We start from the raw sequence: 21,533 nt of genomic DNA on the forward strand, positions 1-21,533 counted from the left end.
AACAAATAAAGTGCTACTGTAAAATGTTTCAGGTGGTGAATTTAAAATTCATATTTTAAGGCAAGAAAAGAAAAATTTAAACACAAAATTTTCTCTGCCCATTTTGTCCTCCTCCACCTCCTCTAGCGTGCTCTGTGCCTCTGCATTATGTGTTAGCCAGACCTCCCCTACGGCAGAAATACCTGCTCAACCACAATGATCAATCTTTCTCCTTCTGGCGCTACTATGTAACTCCTCAGATGATAACACTCCTTACTCAATCCTGTAAATGGTCACAATGACCCACCACTTGCCTTGTACATGCAGACACCTTAGGCGAACTTTATGTACAATGCCAATATATCATTTTCCTTAGAGATTGGTGCAGAATAGACTGGTCAGACAACCTGGGGAGATACTGGGCTGCACCTTAGCTCTTGGTTTGGATACTGACTTATGACCTTATTAATTTTACTGGCTATATTACTTGTATTCTGCCTATTTTACAAGGTTATTGTTTTTTTGCATTACCAAATGTGTGGTAAAATAAATGATGATTAGGTGACTTGAAACCACTGACCAAATATACAGTCCTGTAAGATCAATGATTGTAACAGCGTGACTCTAGATACGGGAAGAAGCAACAAGAGGGAACCATTTCCTAGACCACAACAGACTAGTAAGCCAGGAGGTCCAGAGGCTTTTGACTACTGTTAACAGGGCCCAGTCCAGTAACAGCACAGAGTAGCCTATCAATGAAATCCTCCTCTGACCTGGGAATGAGCATTCTTAAGCACAGTGGGAAAAACTGGTCACAAAATGCCTCCCAAACCTTAGTCAATACTAAGACTGAAAGGGAAGGGACTGTAGAATAAACAAAGTTGCCCACCATCCAGTTCTCCAAGAATCAAGTCATTAGCCACTGCAGTCGCTGACCTACAGCAGCACACTCTGAAAGGATTTCAAGGCGAAGTTCAGGATGAAGCACTTTGTGCTCTGGGAAAACTGACAGAACTGGATCTTAAGACAGTTAGATATTTCAGGAGAAAATGTTGTAAACTTAGTTTCCTGCACCTCTGCATACTTAGAAAAACACTAAGACCATTAACTAAGGTATCTGTTCCTTGCAAATAGCAGTAACCTTCTAGTAAGATGTGTGCTTGACTGCATGTACTCCTTCGTCAAAGTCACATGTGTATCGGCCTCCCCCTTCTCTCTGCGGAACAGTTCTCAGAGCTCTTTGAAAGGCTGTCTCCTGGGTTATAATCCTTGGGTTGGCTCAGATAAAAATTTCCATGCTTTCTTAGGTTGACTATTGATTAATTTTTTGGTCAACACAGGTATTCACACAAAGGATTAAAATATAAAGAGCTTTAAGAATTTAGTTTCCTATAAATATTTGATAATCACATCACCAACCCTTCTTATACTGGGACTTCCGAATGATAGTTTTCTTGAAACCCACAGAGTCTGTGAAAAAAGAGGCTTTAAAAATAGACCACCTGCTGGGATTTGCAGTATCAAGAGGCCAGGGGAAATTCTAAGGGAGAGGTCTGGCAGGCCCTCAGAGCCCGGAAGCCCAAGATCAAGCTGAGAGGCCCTATGACAAGGGATGAAGCAGTGGCAGTGATCTCGGGCAGGCCAGGGCTCAGGGCCAGGATGCTCAGATACAGTGGAAATGAACAAGTGGGCTGTGTCTGCGAAGGGCAGGGAGAGCTGGAACCAGAGCATTCAAGCAGCAGGAGTTGGGAACCCCGGCCAGGTAAAGGGTCCCAGAGGTGAAGCAACCAGAGAGCATTCTGGACCTCTTGCAGTTGAAAGTCCAGGCCAAAGGGAATAAAGAATTTAATTTGCTGTGTGGAAATATGTGAAACTCCCTTGATTACAGAGAGTAAACCTCAACTGTCCTCTGGTCTTGTTTAGTGTTAGCATGAAACCACAGCCAGCGGAGGTGAGAAACCATGACCTGGCACCAGCACTCAGGTTTCTGTTGATCTCCTTCTCCAGTCAACTGTGGCTGAACGAAAGCCTACCTGGCAAACTACACTGCCAGGGTCCTGGTGAACCACAGTCCCAACATTCAAGAAACTTGTCATCTAATGGGACAGTAGGACAAACACAAGGGGCTGCTTTCCTGGGGGAGAGCATTGCCGTCACAAGACAAAGAGGAGCTGAGGGAACAAACGTTCCCTTGTATCTGGACCCCTTCATGCAGACTTCATATTCACTCAAGTCCTGAGGAAACCAGGCCCACTGAGGCCTCACGTATTCATTCAACACACATTTTACTGAACTTCTATAAGGTGCCAGGCTGTGTTCTAAACACTGGGATACAGCAGGAGGCAAAACAAAGAAAATCCCTGCTCTAATGAACCTTACGTTTTCCTGTTCCTTCTCCTTCACTGAAAAACGCTAAAGAAAGAAGGAAGGAACTTTGGAAATTACTCATTTTATTATGCACAGAGTATGTACACAAGTTAGAAACGCCCGAAGTTATTTGTGCCACTTGTGATTAATTATGAAATGACTGTTGTTTTCGTGACAGAGTCATGTGGCTTTAAGCACTTATTGAAAGTCTTGCTATCTTGTTCTTTGTCAAGTACAAGAGTGATTCAGATGAATTTCCCATAGCCCTCTTCTTCTTTTTCAATATTATTTTAAAGTATCTATTTAAACACTGGGTATCCTTCTGATTCTTGAAAAGTTGAATTAGAATAACAGAATTAATTAACAGAATTAATTAAACTAATAATAGATTATTTGTTTCTAACAAATTGTCTTAGAAAGCTGCTCTAAGCTTTTTCTTTCAGAAAATCATGCGTCAAGAGGATTAGGTTAACTGCATAAAGCAGAAAACTGCAAATAACAGTGGCTTAAATACAACAGAAATTTATTTCTCCCTCAGGTTAGAAAAGCTCCAACCATCTTAACTGCATTCCAGGCAGCGGGGAGAAGAAAATGAGGAAGAACAAAAGGACAAAAGGCTACTTTAAGGAGCCTTCCTAGAAGTCCCACCAATACGTATGTTTATAGCTCATTAGCCAGGATGCCAGGATTTAGTCTGATAGCCATACGTAGATGCAAAGGAGACTGGAAAATGTGATCTTTTAGTTGGAGGCCCTGCTGCCTCAAATAAGATGAAGGTTCTGTTATGAAGGAAAAAAATACATTGGGAGACAGCTAGAGTCTCTAGCACATGGAAAAAAGCCTTAATCAAATGCTAAAATGTAAATACCTTTGAATTTCCCTTTCAACAAGGAGACCACCACCCCCCTTTAAACTTATATTCACTTTCATAAACTGATTCAACAAACTAAAATTGAGGGGAAAACAGGCTTATGTTAAAAATTTGCTTCTTACATTGGACTACAAATAACAAATTAAAAATGAATGTAAAGATCAAGAACAACTTACACATTTACAGATAGAGACTCAACAGGGAAAAACGAAATCCTTTTTTAAGACCAGGAACAAGGCAAGGATGTCTATTCACCACTCTTATTTAACATTATACTAGAGGTCTTAGCTAGTGCAATAGGCAAGAAAAATAAAAGGCACAGATTAGAAACGAAGAAGTAAAACATATAAACCAAACCTATTTCCTGATGACTTGATCATATATGTAGGAAACCATAAGGAATCCACAGAAACAACAAATTCAGCAAAACTACAGTATACAATAGCAATATACAGAAATCAACTGCGTTTCTATATACAAGCAGCAAACACTTGGAACAAAATAACTCCATTTAAAATAGCATCAAAACCCCACAAAAAGGAATACATTTAATGAAAGATGTGTAGGGCCTGTACATCGAAAATTTAAAAATTAAAAAGGGGAATTAAAGAATTACTAGAAAAATGTAGACATATTATGTTTATGAATTGGAAGACCCAATATTGTTAAAATAGTTGTACTAGTTATCTATTACTGAATAACAAATTACCCAAAACTCAGTGGCTTAAAACAATAAGCATTTATTATATGTACAGTTTATGTGGGTCAGAAATCTAGGGACTGCTTAGTTGGGTGGCTGTAGCTCAAGGTCTCTCATGAGGCTGCAGTCGAGATGTCAGCCTACCTGCCTTCATCTGGGACTCCTGACTGGGGCTGAAGGACCAGCTTCTAATGTGGCTCAGAAACACAACTGGCAAGTCAGTGCTGACTGCTGGCAGGATGCCATCATTCTTTGCCATGCAGACCTCTCCACAGGGCTGCTTCAGTACCCTTGTGACATGGCAGCTGGCTTCCCCCAGCATGAATGACCTGAGAGGGAGCAGGGTAGAAGTAACGTGCCTCTTATCATCAGCCTTTTGGAGTCACACTCCATCCCGCCATATTCTATTCATTATAAGTGAATCGCTAAGTATAGCCCACACTCTAGAAGAGGGGAATTAAGCTCCATCTCTTGAAGTATAAAATAATCTGTGGCCATATTTTAAAATATCAAAATGGCAATCCTTCCTAACTGATCTATAGTTTCAGTGCAATCTCAAGCAAAATATTAACTGTATTTTTTCTTTTTTGAAGGAAATTATAAGTTGATTTAAAAAGGCATATGGAAAGTCAATGTTCCTAAAATAGCTTGACCAGTTTTGAAAAAGATGAACAAAGTTGGAATACTTATGTTACCTGGTTTCAAGACTTACCATACTCAAAAGTACTCAAAACAGTATGGTACCGGCATGAGAACAAACATATAAATCACTGAGATAGAAAAGAAAGTCAAGAAACAGACCCACACTGGTCAACGGACTTTCAACAAAGGTGCTAGGGTAATACGCAAAAGAGAAAAGAGTCTTTTCAATGTTGATGGAACAATGCTAGATATCTGTATGGAAAAAAATACACCTCAACCCTTAACTTCACAAATATTATACTCAAAGTGGATCTCAGACCTAAATGTAACAGCAAAAACGATTAAATTCTAGATGAAAACATAGGACAAAATGTTTGTGACATCAGATTAACAAATATTTCTTAAGATACCAAAGCACAAACTATTTTAAAAACTGAAACACTGAATTAATCAAGTTAAAACTTTTGCTTATTGAAAGTCATAGTTAAGGAAACGAAGAGGCAAACCACAGACTGGTATAAAATTTTTACAAAATATATCCAACAAAGGGCTTATATCCAGAATATAAAAAGAACTCTTTTGATGTAATTATAATACAAATGTAACCCAACGAAAAAGTGGGTGAAAGATTTGAACAGACACAACACAAAGGAAGATATACAAATGGCTAGTAGTCACAGGAAAAGATGCCCAAATCACTAGTCATTAGAGAAACGCAAATTAAAACCACAAGATATAATTACACACCACCTAGAATGACTGAACTTAAAATGACTGACAATGCGAAGTTCTGGCAAGGAGGCGGAGGAAATGGAATGCTCACGTACTGATGGTGGAAATGCAAAATGGCACAGTCACTTTGTAAAATAATACGGTACCATATATTTTTCATATGATAAATTCTAGCAATTCTACTCCTAGGCATTTACCCAAGAGAAGTAAAAACATATGTCCACACATAAATGTGTACACAGATCTTCACAGCAGCATGAAAAAAATGTTTAGGGTGACGGGACTGTTTTCTATCCTGATTGTGGTGGTTACAAAACTGTATACAATGACCAAAATTCACCAAACTGTACACTTCAAATTGGTAAATTTTATTACATGTAACACTTTAATGAACAAAAAAGAAAAAAATTTTTCATAAAAAAGTAAATGTGAAGATCTAGAAAGATTAAGGCATTTCTGGATGTATAATTCTCCTCTTAAACTTTATAAAAGAGGTGGGATTTTCGGAGACTAAAACCAATCTTTAGCAATAAAAAACTTCTGATACCTTAAAAATATTCCAAGCTAACATAAACTAACGTAAGACTTTCTGATAATATGCTGTTGTTTATAATGAATATATTCAAAATCTCATGCACTGATTTTTACCATAGTTCTTTACCAGAGGTTAAAGTCAAGATATAGGAAAAATATCAACACAATCAGCTGCGAAGAAGAAGGAACACTGGACATTTCTATTAAAAAAATCAGTTTAAAGAGATAATCAAAACCGATTCAAGACTTTCCATCTCCTGATAGGAAAACAAATGTAAAGACCCTGTGAGAAAATGCTCTGTGGGGCAAGTGCCATGTAATCTACCAGTAATCATCTAAAATGAAAATGCATGCGTGTTTTCCTTGCTAACCTCTTCCTTATCTCCATTTCTTTTTCCTTTGACCAGCAGCAGTACTGACCCAGCTCAATATGTTTTATACTATCCTTTACGCTTTCTCAAAGCCATCCTTTACTTCGTTTTCTTGTACATGACAATGCCAGAAACACAAGACAAAGAGTTTGTTGAAGGTGAGGTTTGAGCTGCATTTTTAATCCATCATATGGAGGACCAGTTAAATATCTTTGATGATATTAGAAAAGAAAGTACAGTATAGCTACAGACAGAATTCTTCATAATAGGGAGAAGGCAGAGGCTGCCAACGGGATAAAGTTTTCTTGGATATTGGTCGGCCCACAAAATTTTTAATGAAGGCTGCAGGAAGCTGCTGTGGATATGTGTCTTTCAGCACCTCTGGGTACTTTTAAAACTTCTTCATGACCAAGATCTCCCTCCAGAATCGTGTCTCCGTTGACGATGATCAGGGCCTCATCTTAGTGGTATAGTCCAGGGAAGATCTAAGAACAGCTTTGTACCTAAGTGTCTTGTGGTTGAAACAGACATGGATGAGAGCCTTGAAATGTGCAGTGGAAGGCACTGAACCCACTGGACCGCCAGAACACCTGGCCTTTGGTCCTGGCTCTATCATCCATCAGCTGTGCAACCTCAACTTCAGCCTCCTCATCTTTCAGATGGTAAAGCCCAGGTTCTCCACCGCCGTAGAGAGAGTGTCAAGAACCTAGTGAGGCAGTACATGCTGACAGCGTCCCAACGATCACAAACAGCTACAGCGCTCTATTGCACAGAAGTAATTATTCTGATAATACTGAATTCTGAAACTCAACAATTAGTTATAGACTAAAGATAAAATGCCAGACATTTTGCTAGGCACTGGGGATTATAAAATAATGTATAGTTTCTAAACTGAAAGGGCAGACTCAGAAAAGGCTTCAGAGTGAGAACTTAAATGAATAAGTTTTTTTCTAGGAAAAGAAGGCATCTAATGGTGAAGGAATGGATATAGCTGGAAGAACCTGCATATGGTTATGCAAAGCCACCTCTTAAGAGCACAGACACCAAAGCTCCAGTACCTGCATTTGAATGCTGTCTCCACTACTTATCAGTTATTCTTGGCAAATAACTTAAGTTCTCTGTGCCTCAGTTTCTTCATCTATAAAACAGGGACAACAGTTCCTACATCATCAGGTTTTCAGGAGGACTAATTAAATAATATTAGTAAACTGCTTAGAAAAGAGTTGTATTAGTCTGCTCTCTCTAGGTTATACTGTGGTAACAAATTATCCCAAATTTCAGTAGCTTATAACAAAGGTTTATTCCTCACTCATCTTACATGTTGGCCACAGCCCTGATCCGTGTGTGTTCTTCATTCTGGGGTCTGGGCTGAAGGAGCAGCTTCTATACGTCACATGCTTTTCTCATGACAAAAGGAACAGAGCAATGGCAGAACCATACAATGGTTCTTAAAACTTCTGCTTGTGAAGCATTCATCACTTCTGCTCATGGTCCAGTGGCTCATGTAAGTTACAGAGTAGAGTCTGATGTTAGCAGGGTACGTAGAGGCAGGCCCTTCAGGGAGGTGCCCGCAGAGACGGGCAGCAAATATTCTCAACAAACAAAACAGTTGAAGAAACAACATAATCTACCACAAGTGCCTGGTACATAGTAAGTGCCATGTGTTTGTTAAAGACAAATAAGTGATGGCACAGAATCCTGAGACAGCATGAGGTGCCGGGAAGAGTAAGACGCTCAGTGTCCCTGGAGCACAGGGTCCACAGGGCTGAGACAGGGGCCTGAGGAGGCCTAATTCTGAAAGCCTCCGAAAGGTTTTTGCCTTAAAAAAGGTAAGTTAGTAGAAGGTAAGTTACAGTAATGAAAATTTTATAGCTATATTTTATGAGGCACTTCTCTGACAGTTTTATCAAGATATTGGCATGATTTCATCTGTTCTGCAGTGAACATTTAAAAGTCTACTAGTCACTCCCTGTGTAACACTTGTCTAATAAGACATTCTGTCAGCCCTGGACTGAGTTGTAACTGTCATGACAAGACAGAAGGTTTTGGGACAGGGGAAGGGGGCACAGAGAGGAAGGGAGGGAAAATGGGGGGAGAGAGAAGGTATGAATGAATCAATGAACGAGAGAGAGAGAGTTGTACAATGGATTGATAAGCACTCAATTTGGTGTTGGGATTGTAAATTCTGTGTTATATAAGAAGGTGAAAGCACCCTCTAAATATGGCTGTTTCTTAAGGATCCACTGTCATCTTCTACTTCTACACTAGGTTCTTTCACAAGCCCAACCCACCTCACAGCTCTAACCAGCCTTGACCTCCCTCTGCAGTTTCTGTCCTCATCTTCTTTTTCTTTTTATAAATGTATTTATTTAGTTTTGGCTGAGTTGGGTCTTCGTTGCTGCGTGCGGGCTTTCTCTAGTCGTGGCGAGCGGGGGCTACTCTTCATTGCAGTGGCTTCTCTTGTTGCGGAGCACGGGCTCTAGGTGCACAGGTTTCAGTAGTTGCGGTGCGTGGGCTCGGTAGTTGTGGCCCACGGGCTCTAGAGCACAGGCTCAGTAGTTGTGGCGCACGGGCTTAGTTGCTCTGAGGCACGTGGGATCTTCCTGGAGCAGGGCTCGAACCTGTGTCCCCTGCATTGGCAGGCGGACTCTTAACCACTGCGCCACCAGGGAAGCCCTGCCCTCATTTTCAATGAACTGCTAGAAAATCATCTTAGTCCCTAAAGTTCAACTGAAAACCTTGGGCATCAGATGAGTTACCTGACCTGCTACACTGTACCCTTCTTTTTTTTTTTTTTTTAAACATCTTTATTGGGGTATAATTTCTTTACAATGGTGTGTTAGTTTCTGCTTTATAACAAAGTGAATTAGTTATACATATACATATGTTCCCATATGTCTTCCCTCTTGCGTCTCCCTCCCTCCCACTCTCCCTATCCCACCCCTCCAGGCTGTCACAAAGCACCGAGCTAATATCCCTGTGCCTTGCGGCTGCTTCCCCCTAGCTATCTACCTTACTACGTTTGTTAGTGTGTATATGTCCATGACTCTCTCTCGCCCTGTCAAAGCTCACCCTTCCCCCTCCCCATATCCTCAAGTCCGTTCTCCAGTAGGTCTGCGTCTTTATTCCTGTCTTACCCCTAGGTTCTTCATGACATTTTTTTTTCCCCTTAAATTCCATATATATGTGTTAGCATACGGTATTTGTCTTTTTCTTTCTGACTTACTTCACTCTGTATGACAGACTCTAGGTCTATCCACCTCATTACAAATAGCTCAATTTCATTTCTTTTTAAGGCTGAGTAATATTCCATTGTATATATGTGCCACATCTTCTTTATCCATTCATCCGATGATGGGCGCTTAGGTTGTTTCCATCTCCGGGCTATTGTAAATAGAGCTGCAATGAACATTTTGGTACATGACTCTTTTTGAATTTTGGTTTTCTCAGGGTATATGCCCAGTAGTGGGATTGCTGGGTCATATGGTAATTCTATTTGTAGTTTTTTAAGGAACCTCCATACTGTTCTCCATAGTGGCTGAACCAATTCACATTCCCACCAGCAGTGCAAGACTGTTCCCTTTTCTCCACACCCTCTCCAGCATTTATTGTTTCTAGATTTTTTGATGATGGCCATTCTGACTGGTGTGAGATGATATCTCATTGTAGTTTTGATTTGCATTTCTCTAATGATTAATGATGTTGAGCATTCTTTCATGTGTTTGTTGGCATTCTGTATATCTTCTTTGGAGAAATGTCTATTTAGGTCTTCTGCCCATTTTTGGATTGGGTTGTTTGTTTTTTTGTTATTGAGCTGCATGAGCTGCTTGTAAATTTTGGAGATTAACCCTTTGTCATTTGCTTCATTTGCAAATATTTTCTCCCATTCTGAGGGTTGTCTTTTGGTCTTGATTATGGTTTCCTTTGCTGTGCAAAAGCTTTGAAGTTTCATTAGGTCCCATTTGTTTATTTTTGTCCTTATTTCCATTACTCTAGGAGGTGGGTCAGAAAGGATCTTGCTGTGATTTATGTCATAGAGTGTTCTGCCTATGTTTTCCTCTAAGAGTTTGATAGTTTCTGGCCTTACATTTAGGTCTTTAATCCATTTTGAGCTTATTTTTGTGTATGGTGTTAGGGAGTGATCTAATCTCATACTTTTACATGTACCTGTCCAGTTTTCCCAGCACCATTTATTGAAGAGGCTGTCCTTTCTCCACTGTACATTCCTGCCACCTTTATCAAAGATAAGGTGTCCATATGTGCGTGGGTTTATCTCTGGGCTTTCTATCCTGTTCCATTGATCTATCTTTCTGTTTTTGTGCCAGTACCATACTGTCTTGATTACTGTAGCTTTGTAGTATAGTCTGAAGTCAGGGAGCCTGATTCCTCCAGCTCCTTTTTTCGTTCTCAAGATTGCTTTGGCTATTCGGGGTCTTTTGTGTTTCCATACAAATTGCGAAATTTTTTGTTCTAGTTCTGTGAAAAATGCCAGTGGTAGTTTGATAGGGATTGCATTGAATCTGTAGATTGCTTTGGGTAGTAGAGTCATTTTCACAATGTTGATTCTTCCCATCCAAGAACATGGTATATCTCTCCATCTATTTGTATCATCTTTAATTTCTTTCATCAGTGTCTTATAATTTTCTGCATACAGGTCTTTCGAGACTCTCCTTAGGTAGGTTTATTCCTAGGTATTTTATTCTTTTTGTTGCAATGGTAAATGGGAGTGTTTTCTTGATTTCACTTTCAGATTTTTCATCATTAGTATATAGGAATGCCAGAGATTTCTGTGCATTAACTTTGTATCCTGCTACTTTACCAAATTCATTGATTAGCTCTAGTAGTTTTCTGGTAGCATCTTTAGGATTCTCTATGTATAGTATCATGTCATCTGCAAACAGTGACAGCTTTACTTCTTCTTTTCCGATTTGGATTCCTTTTATTTCCTTTTCTTCTCTGATTGCTGTGGCTAAAACTTCCAGAACTATGTTGAATAAGAGTGGTGAGAGTGGGCAACCTTGTCTTGTTCCTGATACTGTACCCTTCTTTTGGTGAATTGGGAAAAGAAATCTAAGGGAAGCAAGAATAAGGAAGAAGAAAAGGAAGCATGAAGAGCAGAGAAAGACATGAAAAGCAGGGCAAGGCTCAGAGGACCCAACTCCCCATCCTCGTTCACCCGAGATGCAGGTCAGGATTCGAAAACTTACTCCAAAGAAGTTCTGATTTCCATAGCAGATTATGCTAATTCCATAAGCTTTCTCCTTAATGATATACCATGACTTGGAAAGCCCATCACCATAAGGTTCTGTTTGATGCTTTTTCTTTTACAGTTACCATAAGACAATGTTTTATTTTTTTTTGTCTTTAAAACTCTTGTTGGGGGAAGACAGACAGACAAATCACAGCCCACAAATGAGCCATCCTGACTCCTTCAAGGTTGCTCAACTCTCTCCTTCCCCCCTTCTTTGACTTACAAACCCTAATCAGACTACTATAATCTTGCACCATCGTGAAGTTTTTTGTTTGAAAAGCTTTAAAGATCCTCACTGCCTACAGATAAACATACAAACTCAGACCACATCCAAAGTCCTAACCAATCTGGTGTGAATCTATGTTTCTAATCTTGTTACTGGGTAGGACAGATTTTCTTTCACACTAAGGTTGCTTGATCACAAGATAATCAAAGTCTGACATACTGTACAGAACAGGTAACAAATGCAGGAAATGACTAGATCGTAAATGGACAGGTTGAAGGGGAGAAGCCTGGAGTCTGAGAAGTACAGGCCTGTCTGTTCATCTGCTGTGGAACAGCTTGAAAGAGGACCAAATGGTGATGAATATGTGAACTGTAAAAAGAGAAAAACTGGCAAAAGCAGGCTCCTATTTTAATCGTGCTAGAATCAGCTCAGGCCCGAGACATCAGCTTTTGAGAATTAGGGTACATCCCAGGGGTAATGACTCATAACTATGATTCATAAGATGGCAGAAAATGAAGAAGTGCAAGGATACGGAGGGCCTAAAGACTTTCTGCAGAACCACAAAATAACTTAAATAAAGTTCGATAAGAAAGCAATATTTTCTTTAAGGAAAAAAAAAGTATTAATGTGTAACAAGACTGGAGGAACTGTGAACATATAGAGTGGCCTCAATTTTTGAAGGTCTCTCACCAAAGACGTGAAAAAGAGTAGTTAGACATGAGGTGCGAATATGATGAAAGTAGGTGTATACTAACATTTTCAAGCACTCACTTACACTGAAATATTTCACTTGGCTACAATAGCCAAGCTTTCCAATTACAATTTTGCAAACTTTCATGAAAACAGTCGTAGTTTAGATATTAAATGTTGGTGTTGGGGGCTTCCCTGGTGGTGCAGTGGTTGAGAGTCCACCTGCCGATGCAGGGGACGCGGGTTCGTGCCCCGGTCTGGGAGGACCCCACATGCCACGGAGCGGCTGGGCCCGTGGGCCATGGCTGCTGAGCCTGCGCGTCCGGAGCCTGTGCTCCGCAACGGGAGAGGCCACAGCAGTGAGAGGCCCACGTACTGCAAAAAAAAAAAAAAATGTTGGTGTTGGGAAGAATCCGCCTGCCAACGCAGGGGACACGGGTTTGAACCCTGGTCTGGGAAGATCCCACATGCCGCAGAGCAACTAAGCCCGTGCACCACAACTACTGAGCTGAGCTCTAGAGCCCGCGAGCCACAACTACTGAAGCCCACGCGCCTAGAGCCTGTGCTCTGCAACAAGAGAAGCCACCGCAACGAAGAGCAGCCCCCGCTTGCCACGCTAGAGAAAGCCTGTGCGCAGCAACGAAGACCCAACGCAGCCAGAAAAAAAAAAAAAGTTGGTGTTAAAAGCCAGAATTGTCAAAGGAAGAACAACGCAACATTAAAACATGTATCAATGGTACGTGTGAATACAGTTAAGTCCCCTACATACAAACGAGTTCTGTTCCGAGAGCGCATTCATAAATCCAAGCTGTTTGTAAGTCCAACAAAATTAGCCTAGGTACCCAACTAACACAATCGGCTATACAGTACTGTACTGTAATAGGTTTATAATACTCTTCACACAAATAATACATGAAAAAAACCCACAAAAAATAAAGAAAACATTTTTAGTCTTACAGCGCAGGACCTTGAAAAGTATAGTAGTCCAGTACAACAGCTGGCATCCAGGCGCTGGCATCGAGTGAACAGGCAAGTACCAGCTACATCCCCGCTGCCTGTACGCTTGCTTCCTGACATCCTGGGCTTGAAATAAAGATTCTGTACTACTGTACAGATACTGTATAGAGTACGGTGCTGTACTCTATACAGTACCGTAAAGGACACAAAAGCACAACCACTTGCAGAGGATGCACGCACGGGACAATGTACGCCAGACACGTGAACTAACTTGACTGGACATGTGAACACGCACTGCCATCTTTGAAAGTTCGCAACTTGGAGGTTCGTATGTAGGGGACTTACTGTAATCTTAATCTTTACGTAAAACGGGATGACCCTTATCCTTTCTGGCAGCAGCTGGAATCCCTGAGGGACCACAAAACAGAACTGTGGAGAGACAGCTGTCCTAGTCAAATTAACTCATTATTGCTCCTCATAAGCTAAACACACTTCCCCAACCCCCCTCCACCCAGGAAAAATATTTAGTCCTTATTCTTTTCTGTGACATCACTGAAGACAGAAAGTGCACTCCCACCTAGCAAAATACTGTCCTGATGTAATTTATCTCCTCCTCCTCTTTTAGTCAGCAGGATATTTTTAAGCTATGTATTCAGAAACATTTCTAATCATGAAAGAATGGGTGACACAAGGAGAGAGAAAAAGCAGCCTAAGCAAAATAAATCCACCAATAACTAAATAAAATAAACCCAAAGTTGGCAGCCTTTCAGAAGAGCATGAGTAAAGGTTTTGGTTTCTATGACAGCAGATAACACATGACTTAGGTTTACACAAATGTCTTTTTATAAAAAAAAGCTCTTTCTCTTAAAAACATAGATTGAAATAAAATTACTTCCTTACTACATATAGTATGTTAGGAGAACAATTGGTTTCAGAGCTAAAAGGTGATTATTTTATCAACAGGTTTTCTAACATTCCTCCAAAACACTGAAAACCATCTGTGCATTTCTTTCTGGTAGTAAAAGTTTTATTTTCTTTTTAGTATTTTATTTAGCATAAAAACACCCCCCCCTGCGCCACAAAAACAAAAAAGGGAAGTTGCCTGATAAATACAGGGAGAGGAGAAGTCAGGTTGAGCAAGAGACATCTGGGACAAGCTGTGGCTTTGTGAATCTCAGATCTCCATCCCTCAATCAGTGGTGTGTAAACCAAACATTCACAAATAGTTTGAATATCCTCCTTTATAATTATCCTTATCTAAAGTATACCATATTATATTAAGTATTTCATAACAAAAGTATGATTTTTCTGGAAAAAGTCAGAAACAAAATATTCATTAAATTCAAAACAAGCACTAACATCTATGGTATAGCATGAAGGAAAACTGGTGTAATTATCCCTGATATTAATCATCTTAAACATAGTATCATCTAACCATGGTGGAATAATAATAAAGAACAAGGCTGACATGAAGATTTATCAGATTTGTGTAATGGTAGGAGGTCAGTAATATTAGTTGAATTAGTTACTATAAAGTGAAGATTCAATTGGCTCAAAGGGGTTTACTAATAGTGGGATTATTCAAATGCTAGCTACATTCATCTGGGGATTATATTTCAAGTACTGAGCAATTCTATTCACTCTTCTGAAACTAGGAATTTTAATGTTAAACATTTGTTAAACTTCTGATCCTTTAAAAAATTAAATCAAGCACCTTACCACCTGTTAAGCATCTGTACGAGAAAAGACTGATCACAACACACATACTTTAGATTTTAAAAAGACTAGAAAGAGATGAAAAATGCAACCTCCAATTCGAGAGCACCGAATGTCACAAAGTGAAACTTTCTGAGGTGACAGCAAGAACTTATTTTAAAACCAGGAATCTGAAAACAGAATAAAGAAAGAAAATGGGATGCCTTAAAACAAATGAGTCACATAATGAGTTATTAAAGAGGGGTTCAGATAATGTGAGCAAATCAATTAACAGTAAACTAACACAATGAAATGTAACACAATAAGGTACTTTTCAAATTTTTGAATGCTTTAGGAAAATATCCAAAAAAGGGCTCAAGATTATCACTGCTAAGAGAAACAGAACTTTATCATGAACAAAAGAGTGAATTCTCATGCTGCTTTCATTATGAAAGCAATGAACTACCTATTGTCTGCAGGCTGGTTAAGCACCTGCCAATCAAGCTGGCAGTTCAAGTGGGGATGAGATTAGACTGGGCAGAGCCTGGCCACTGTGCCCCACAGGATTAGTATGACCCCAGGCTGTCCTTTAAATCACTACAAGTCTTAAGAATACCAGGTGGCTCAGATGGCTTGAAGACCCCACAGTGGAGTTCAGCTCTGTGTTCCTGAAGCAAATCTGGGCATCTGAGAAAAATGTTTAGGGAGGGGGAAACAAAGTGACTTCAATCCCCAGAATTCTGGCTGGATGTTGTGAGGAGTGAAGGATTAAGTTGTATATGAAAAGAATAAACATAGAAAAGGAATAAAACAGACAGCATAAAGGAAGGAAAGAAGTGAGCAGGCTTAAAGTAATGACCCAGTGTCTCAAAATACCATTCACCCAGGAAACAAGAGTAAGTAGTGATAACTTACTTAAAATGTCTGCAGTGGAATGCAGTTATTTCCAAATCCTTTCCCTTTGATGTTATACATGTTACTATAAATCCAGTCTGTAATTTTCTTAGACTTTTCCAAGAAAGAAATTGAAAACTGTATTTCACATATACTAGTTATAAACTTATTTTTAGATAAATTTGGGAGTTCAAATTTAAGCCATGGATGAAAAATAAAGCTCAATTTCATGCTTTAGGTTCACTTTCAATACCTCATAGAGTTTATTAAAATAAACTTATATGCTTATTAAAATAAAATAAAATAAAATACAATACAGCAGGGTGGGGATGGGGGAGATGAAGGCGATCTGGCACACAGAGGAGACGCCGCCCTCTTCCTTCTCTGGCCACACACCCTGATGAATCTTCCATCAGTTCCAATCCACCTGACTTTCCACTTAACCTTATTTTTCCCCTTGCATGACCATGTCTCTTTCCAAAACAAGCAGAATATCTCTCACTAATTTTGGTAAATCCAACTTCTTCATTTTCTTTTTCTGCCATTTTGTCCTACTATGAGTTCAACTACTAAGTAATTTAAAAATAACACTGACAAACTCAGCTAAAACTTTCATTAAAATTACCTTGAAAACTGAGACAAACTGGCTTCTTTCATCTCAATTATCCATGCAACTGGCTTTTTCATCACTAAGGAAGTAGCTCTGAGATGCAATCTGACACCTGAATATGACCCATGATCTAAATATGACATTTTTCCTAAAGTTTGTTCAGAAAAGAGGGGGAATTGGGGGAGGGGGGAATCACACTTACAAGTCCACTTATGGCTACAATCCAGATGTAGGAACCAGAGGTGAAAAGCTATAAAAGAAAAAAAAAGGCAACTAAAAATGAAATTCGACTGCCAGTCACAGCTTATTTATTTTTACATAACTCCAGCCATAACCATTTATGTTAAGTCTTAATTATATATACCTTAATATAAACAAATAGAAAATTAATAAATATCAATTCTGTTATATAGAAGAAAACAACATACTCATTTTTCTTTTCTTTCTTTTTTTTATACCAAGACCTAACTCAGCTTTTCAATAGCCTAAAACAGATTGGTTGAACCCAGCCCACTCCCGTGCAAAGAAAAATAAGTGAAATTCAAGCATATTCTTAATTACAAATGGACATTAATTGGCTTAAACAAAGTAAAATACTATATAGAAAGAAATTATTAGCATTAACAACATACAAAATATGTAGTCACCATCCAATGCTTGGTGTTAAGTAATGACATGTAATATTAGTTTATATAACTCTCTCATTTCAATTTCTTGTTATTGCTACTCTAGTTTTAGATGGAAGACATCTGCCAGCATACAGGTCCATGTCCAATGCTGCTCTGCTTAACTGCTGACACTCTCATTCCAGTTTACCCAAGAAAGAGCAAACTAAGTAATGGTATCAAAGTTCATTAACGGCAAAAGCAGTTAGAACTGGGTCTTATGAAACCTCTCCCTTTGTTTTCCAAATCATTTACCTCCAAGGGTGTGCTCAGGGTTTAAAAAAAAAAAAAAGTCACAAGACATCTCAAAGTGTTCCTGCAAGAAAGAAAAGATTTGTAGCCTAATAACAGGATATTATTGGGACGATTGGTGAAATTTGAATAAGATAAAAATTTGAATAAGATTGTATCAATGTTAATTTCCCAATTTTGTTAACTGAACAATGGTTATGTAAGAGAATGCCCTTGTTTATAGGAAATATACACTGAAATATTTAGGGAATAAAATAAAGTCACATATACAGATTAAAAAAAAAGACTTGTAGCTTAGCGTTTGTTCACATTTAGATCTTTAGATGGGGAGTTTAAACACTTCTGCTTGTGGAGAAAGACGCAGGTTCATTGCTGACACTGTGCTACATGAAAACCTCAAAGTGGTGCCCATTTATCAAGGATACATAGAAAAAAAGATACACAGAAAGACGACAAAGGTAAGAGATGACAAAGCACAGGTAAAAAAAGAATCTGACAAGCTGTGCTCTTGTGTTAGCTAATGTGGAAATGAGCACTGGCTACAACTTCAAATTTAATCCCTTGATCTAAAATTTAATCCTTTGATCTAGCATGGATGCTTGTTCAGTGTGAATGACTGATAATAACAAGGATGAGAATTATGTGGAAAAATATTTTTCTGTAGTCTTTTTCTAAAAGTATAGAGAACAATAAAACAGCTAATACTTTCACAGCACTTACTGTATGCCTTCTCTCCTAGCTGGGCTTCTTGAGGGCAGGTGCCACATCTCATGCTTCATTTTCTCCTCCACAGCCCCCAGCACCGGGCATTACATGACTGGCTCTTGAGCCATGTGTACTTAAATGACCCTTCACAAATATTTTTGCTCTTCTGATCATGATTAAAGTCATTCATTCACTCATCCATTCATGCGTCAAACGTCCCTGGTTTTAAGAAGTTGTTGAGTAAGAGACAGAGGCACAGAAACATGTGCGAAGATCCAGAGGGGAGGGATGGAAGGAGAGAACAGAAGTTTTGGGAACAAAAGGTTCACGCTCATGTCAAGGTGGGGAGGGGTGGGGGCTGACATGGGACAGGCAAGAAGAAACCCTGGATGCCATTCATGCTAAGGACTTCAGATTTTATCAAGAAGCCAGGGGCATTTCCACCTCTACTTTCTGACACCAGCTTCTACCTCACCAACAAAACAAAACAAAACAAAAAAAACAACCCACTCACAATCTCAGAAAAACCAAAGGTGGCAGCCACAGAGACATAAATGATTAATTAATAATAGGAACCAATTGACTTAGTTCTTATTATCTGTTCAGATTACCCTAAAAACTCAATGCTATAATCTCTAATCCTTCAAATGACCCTGTAAGATAGATATCGTTGTCCCCACTTTACTGATGGGCAAATGGGGGCTCAGAAAAAGTGACAGAGAAAGAAAATAATTACCAGAGCAACTAATTAAACCAAAGTCTACGTGACTCCAAAGACTTTCCACTGAATTCCTACTCCATAATTAATAAAACAATGTTTTTCACCCTCAAAGATGCTCTATAACTAGAGTCAACAATGAGGCTTAGAGGCTTCCATAACTTGACCCAAGTCTCAAGGTAATGTGTGCAATGTCAGAACTGGAACTTGGGTCTCCTGCCCCCCATCCAGGGTGCTCTTCTACCGTTGCATTCTGCCTTCTGTTGTAACATCTTAAAAAAAAATTAAACATGCCACAGCAAATCCTAGGAGTAAGAGTAAAATGCGGAAATGGGCTATTAGGTTATACGAGTATTAGGGAGGATAAGGGAGAGTGTAACGCTATACAGGTTGAGAGATGAAGGATAAACATATTTCATGAGAAACGGCTGTAAACTGGTTAGGAAACACCCACCCCAGATGAGCCACTGCTAACACAGGACAGCAGACTAGAGAAGTTAGAGGAAATGCTGAAGGTTAAAAGGGGAGGGAGCAGGGCATTCTACAGTGACACTGGTATCCGGTTCCACATGCGTGGGGTAAGGAATGTTACGAGCATAATGGTGGATCGAAAGGCCAAGCTACACATAGTACCACAGGAAACAGCAGAATAAAAGTTTACATCAAAAGGTGTGAGAGTGAAAGAAAAGTGACAGGTACTACAGGTTGAAAACTGAAAATCACATGTATCTTCTATTATTGTGCCTGGAACCCAGCAGAGAGCAATCAATATTCATGGAATATTGGTGAAGATAATCTTTTTCAATTTAAGTCAAACAGTCAGTCCTCTAATGGCCTTCGTCTCAAACCATCTAGTGGATGGTGACAGTGCAATCAAGCCCGTGCAGCGCAGGAGTTATGAAGCTGGCAAAGCATATCCGGTTCCGGCTTCAGAGCTTTATTTGTGACACTCTATTCAATACATTAATTTTGACAGTGGTTCTCCACTTTCCACCTTTTGACTGTTCTCATTTGTTTCCACTTCATACTATGATTTTTAAAAGACACTTAAACGCAATTGTACAATGAAATTAAAATATTTTCCACCGATACAAATTACAGTGTAAAGCTCTTATCAGATTTCTAAAGGCTATGAAAGTATTCTAGTATCTTATATACCTTGACGTTCTTGTTCTGTAACACTTCCTTTGAACGTTTGATACAGATCACGAAGCCAAACTTATGGGAAAAAAACACACTGTTTTCAAGGAGATCAAATGAGAAAAAGACCAAAAAAAAAAAAAAAAGAGAGAGAGAGAGAGATCTGGTTAAAGAAACATGAACATAAAAATGCATACTGTACCTGTAGTCCCAATATATAAATCAGCGTCTTGTTTGTGATGGACAACGGGCCCAGAATATGTGCCACCTGGACTCTCGGGATGGAGCAGTAAAACGGTACAAACAGAGCAAACACAGGCGCCAGGCTATGCAAACAAACACACAAACAAAATCACTATGGTGTAGCACCCGATTTAAAATACCATGGTAAATGCATATGTGAAGGAACACTGCTTATCATTTTATTTCAGTCTGAAAGCATGGTCTTAGATACACAAGTGGGTTTCTATACGTACATCACATCCAAAATAATTTGTACATATATACAGCATTTTATGAGACCTCTAATTATCTAACCCTTGTCGACCCTCTCAAAACTATTGCAGAGGTGGTTCAGCATCTACTAATGAACTGTCAGCACTGTGAGAAAATTTAAAGTTGATGCTATGCTTTCTTCTCACGAATGACTTGAAATCTGATGAAAGAGACTAGATGAACCAAAAGCAAGAAACATTACAATTCATCACACAGTCAAATCCAAAATCTTCATCTCAGACTTTGTCCAATTACATTTCACTCCAGCACCTGACAAGGCACGCCACTCCTGTCCTCCCTTCCTCAAATTCCTTCCTGCTTTTGTCTTAAACCCTGTTTCTTGCCGGTCTGCCCATGTGTCTCCCACCACTCTTCGCCTACCCTCTCCAGGGTTCCATTAGAGGCTTTTCTTCTTGCTCCAGTCTCTCCTGGTATAATCCTAAGCCCTTCTATGGCTTCAACTAAAAAAATGAAGTGAGTCCTCAAACTGTCCGGCTGTCCCCTCACCTTGGCTATGAAACTCGATTTGATACCTTCGACTTGACATATTCCAAAGTCACAAACGTCCTTCTACTTAAAGTCTTGTTTCTCTCTAATCCATCTGCTAACACTGCCAACAGTATTGTCTTCCCCAAATACAACTCTGATCATGTCACACCCTTGTTTAAAACCCTTCCTTCCACAGGCTGCCAGTATCCAAAGAGGAAATTCAAACATCAGCACGAAAGAGCAAAGTCCTGCGATTCTTTCTTACCAGTGTGGTTCCTTGCAACAGTCCTCCTCTCCCTTCCCCTGATCTGGCCCATCCCCTCTCACCCCCTCCCCGCCCAGATGCTCCCTGGGCACCTTAGGCTCTGATGACTATTCACTGACACAGGTTATTGTTTCAACACAAGAGTGTCCGTTGCACTTTTCTGCTTAGGAAACTTACACTTACGGTGTATGACAGGGCTCAGCTCCTCTTCCCAGAGATTCCTCCACCCTCATGCTGGTTAGCTGCTCTCCTTCACCCTCACAGCTACCCCAGTTTCACTGCTTT

General features: G+C 39.6%; 1 protein-coding gene across 1 annotated transcript in view; it reads right to left on the minus strand.

Moving 5' to 3' along the window:
* UBAC2 (UBA domain containing 2) overlaps positions 1-21,533 on the minus strand; it is a 155,960-nt gene that overhangs the window by 44,783 nt on the left and 89,644 nt on the right. The window contains exons 5-6 of the mRNA XM_022576852.3: positions 20,202-20,325; positions 16,722-16,769 (exon numbers count right to left, since the gene is read on the minus strand). Coding sequence (XP_022432560.2) covers positions 16,722-16,769; positions 20,202-20,325 — 172 coding nt within the window. The remainder of the gene's footprint in view (positions 1-16,721; positions 16,770-20,201; positions 20,326-21,533) is intronic.

Source organism: Delphinapterus leucas, chromosome 18 (assembly GCF_059928025.1).
Source record: "Delphinapterus leucas isolate spDelLeu-1000000601 "Yukka" chromosome 18, BTC_Dleu_Yukka2, whole genome shotgun sequence".
In the NCBI taxonomy this organism is placed as follows: Eukaryota; Metazoa; Chordata; class Mammalia; order Artiodactyla; family Monodontidae; genus Delphinapterus; species Delphinapterus leucas.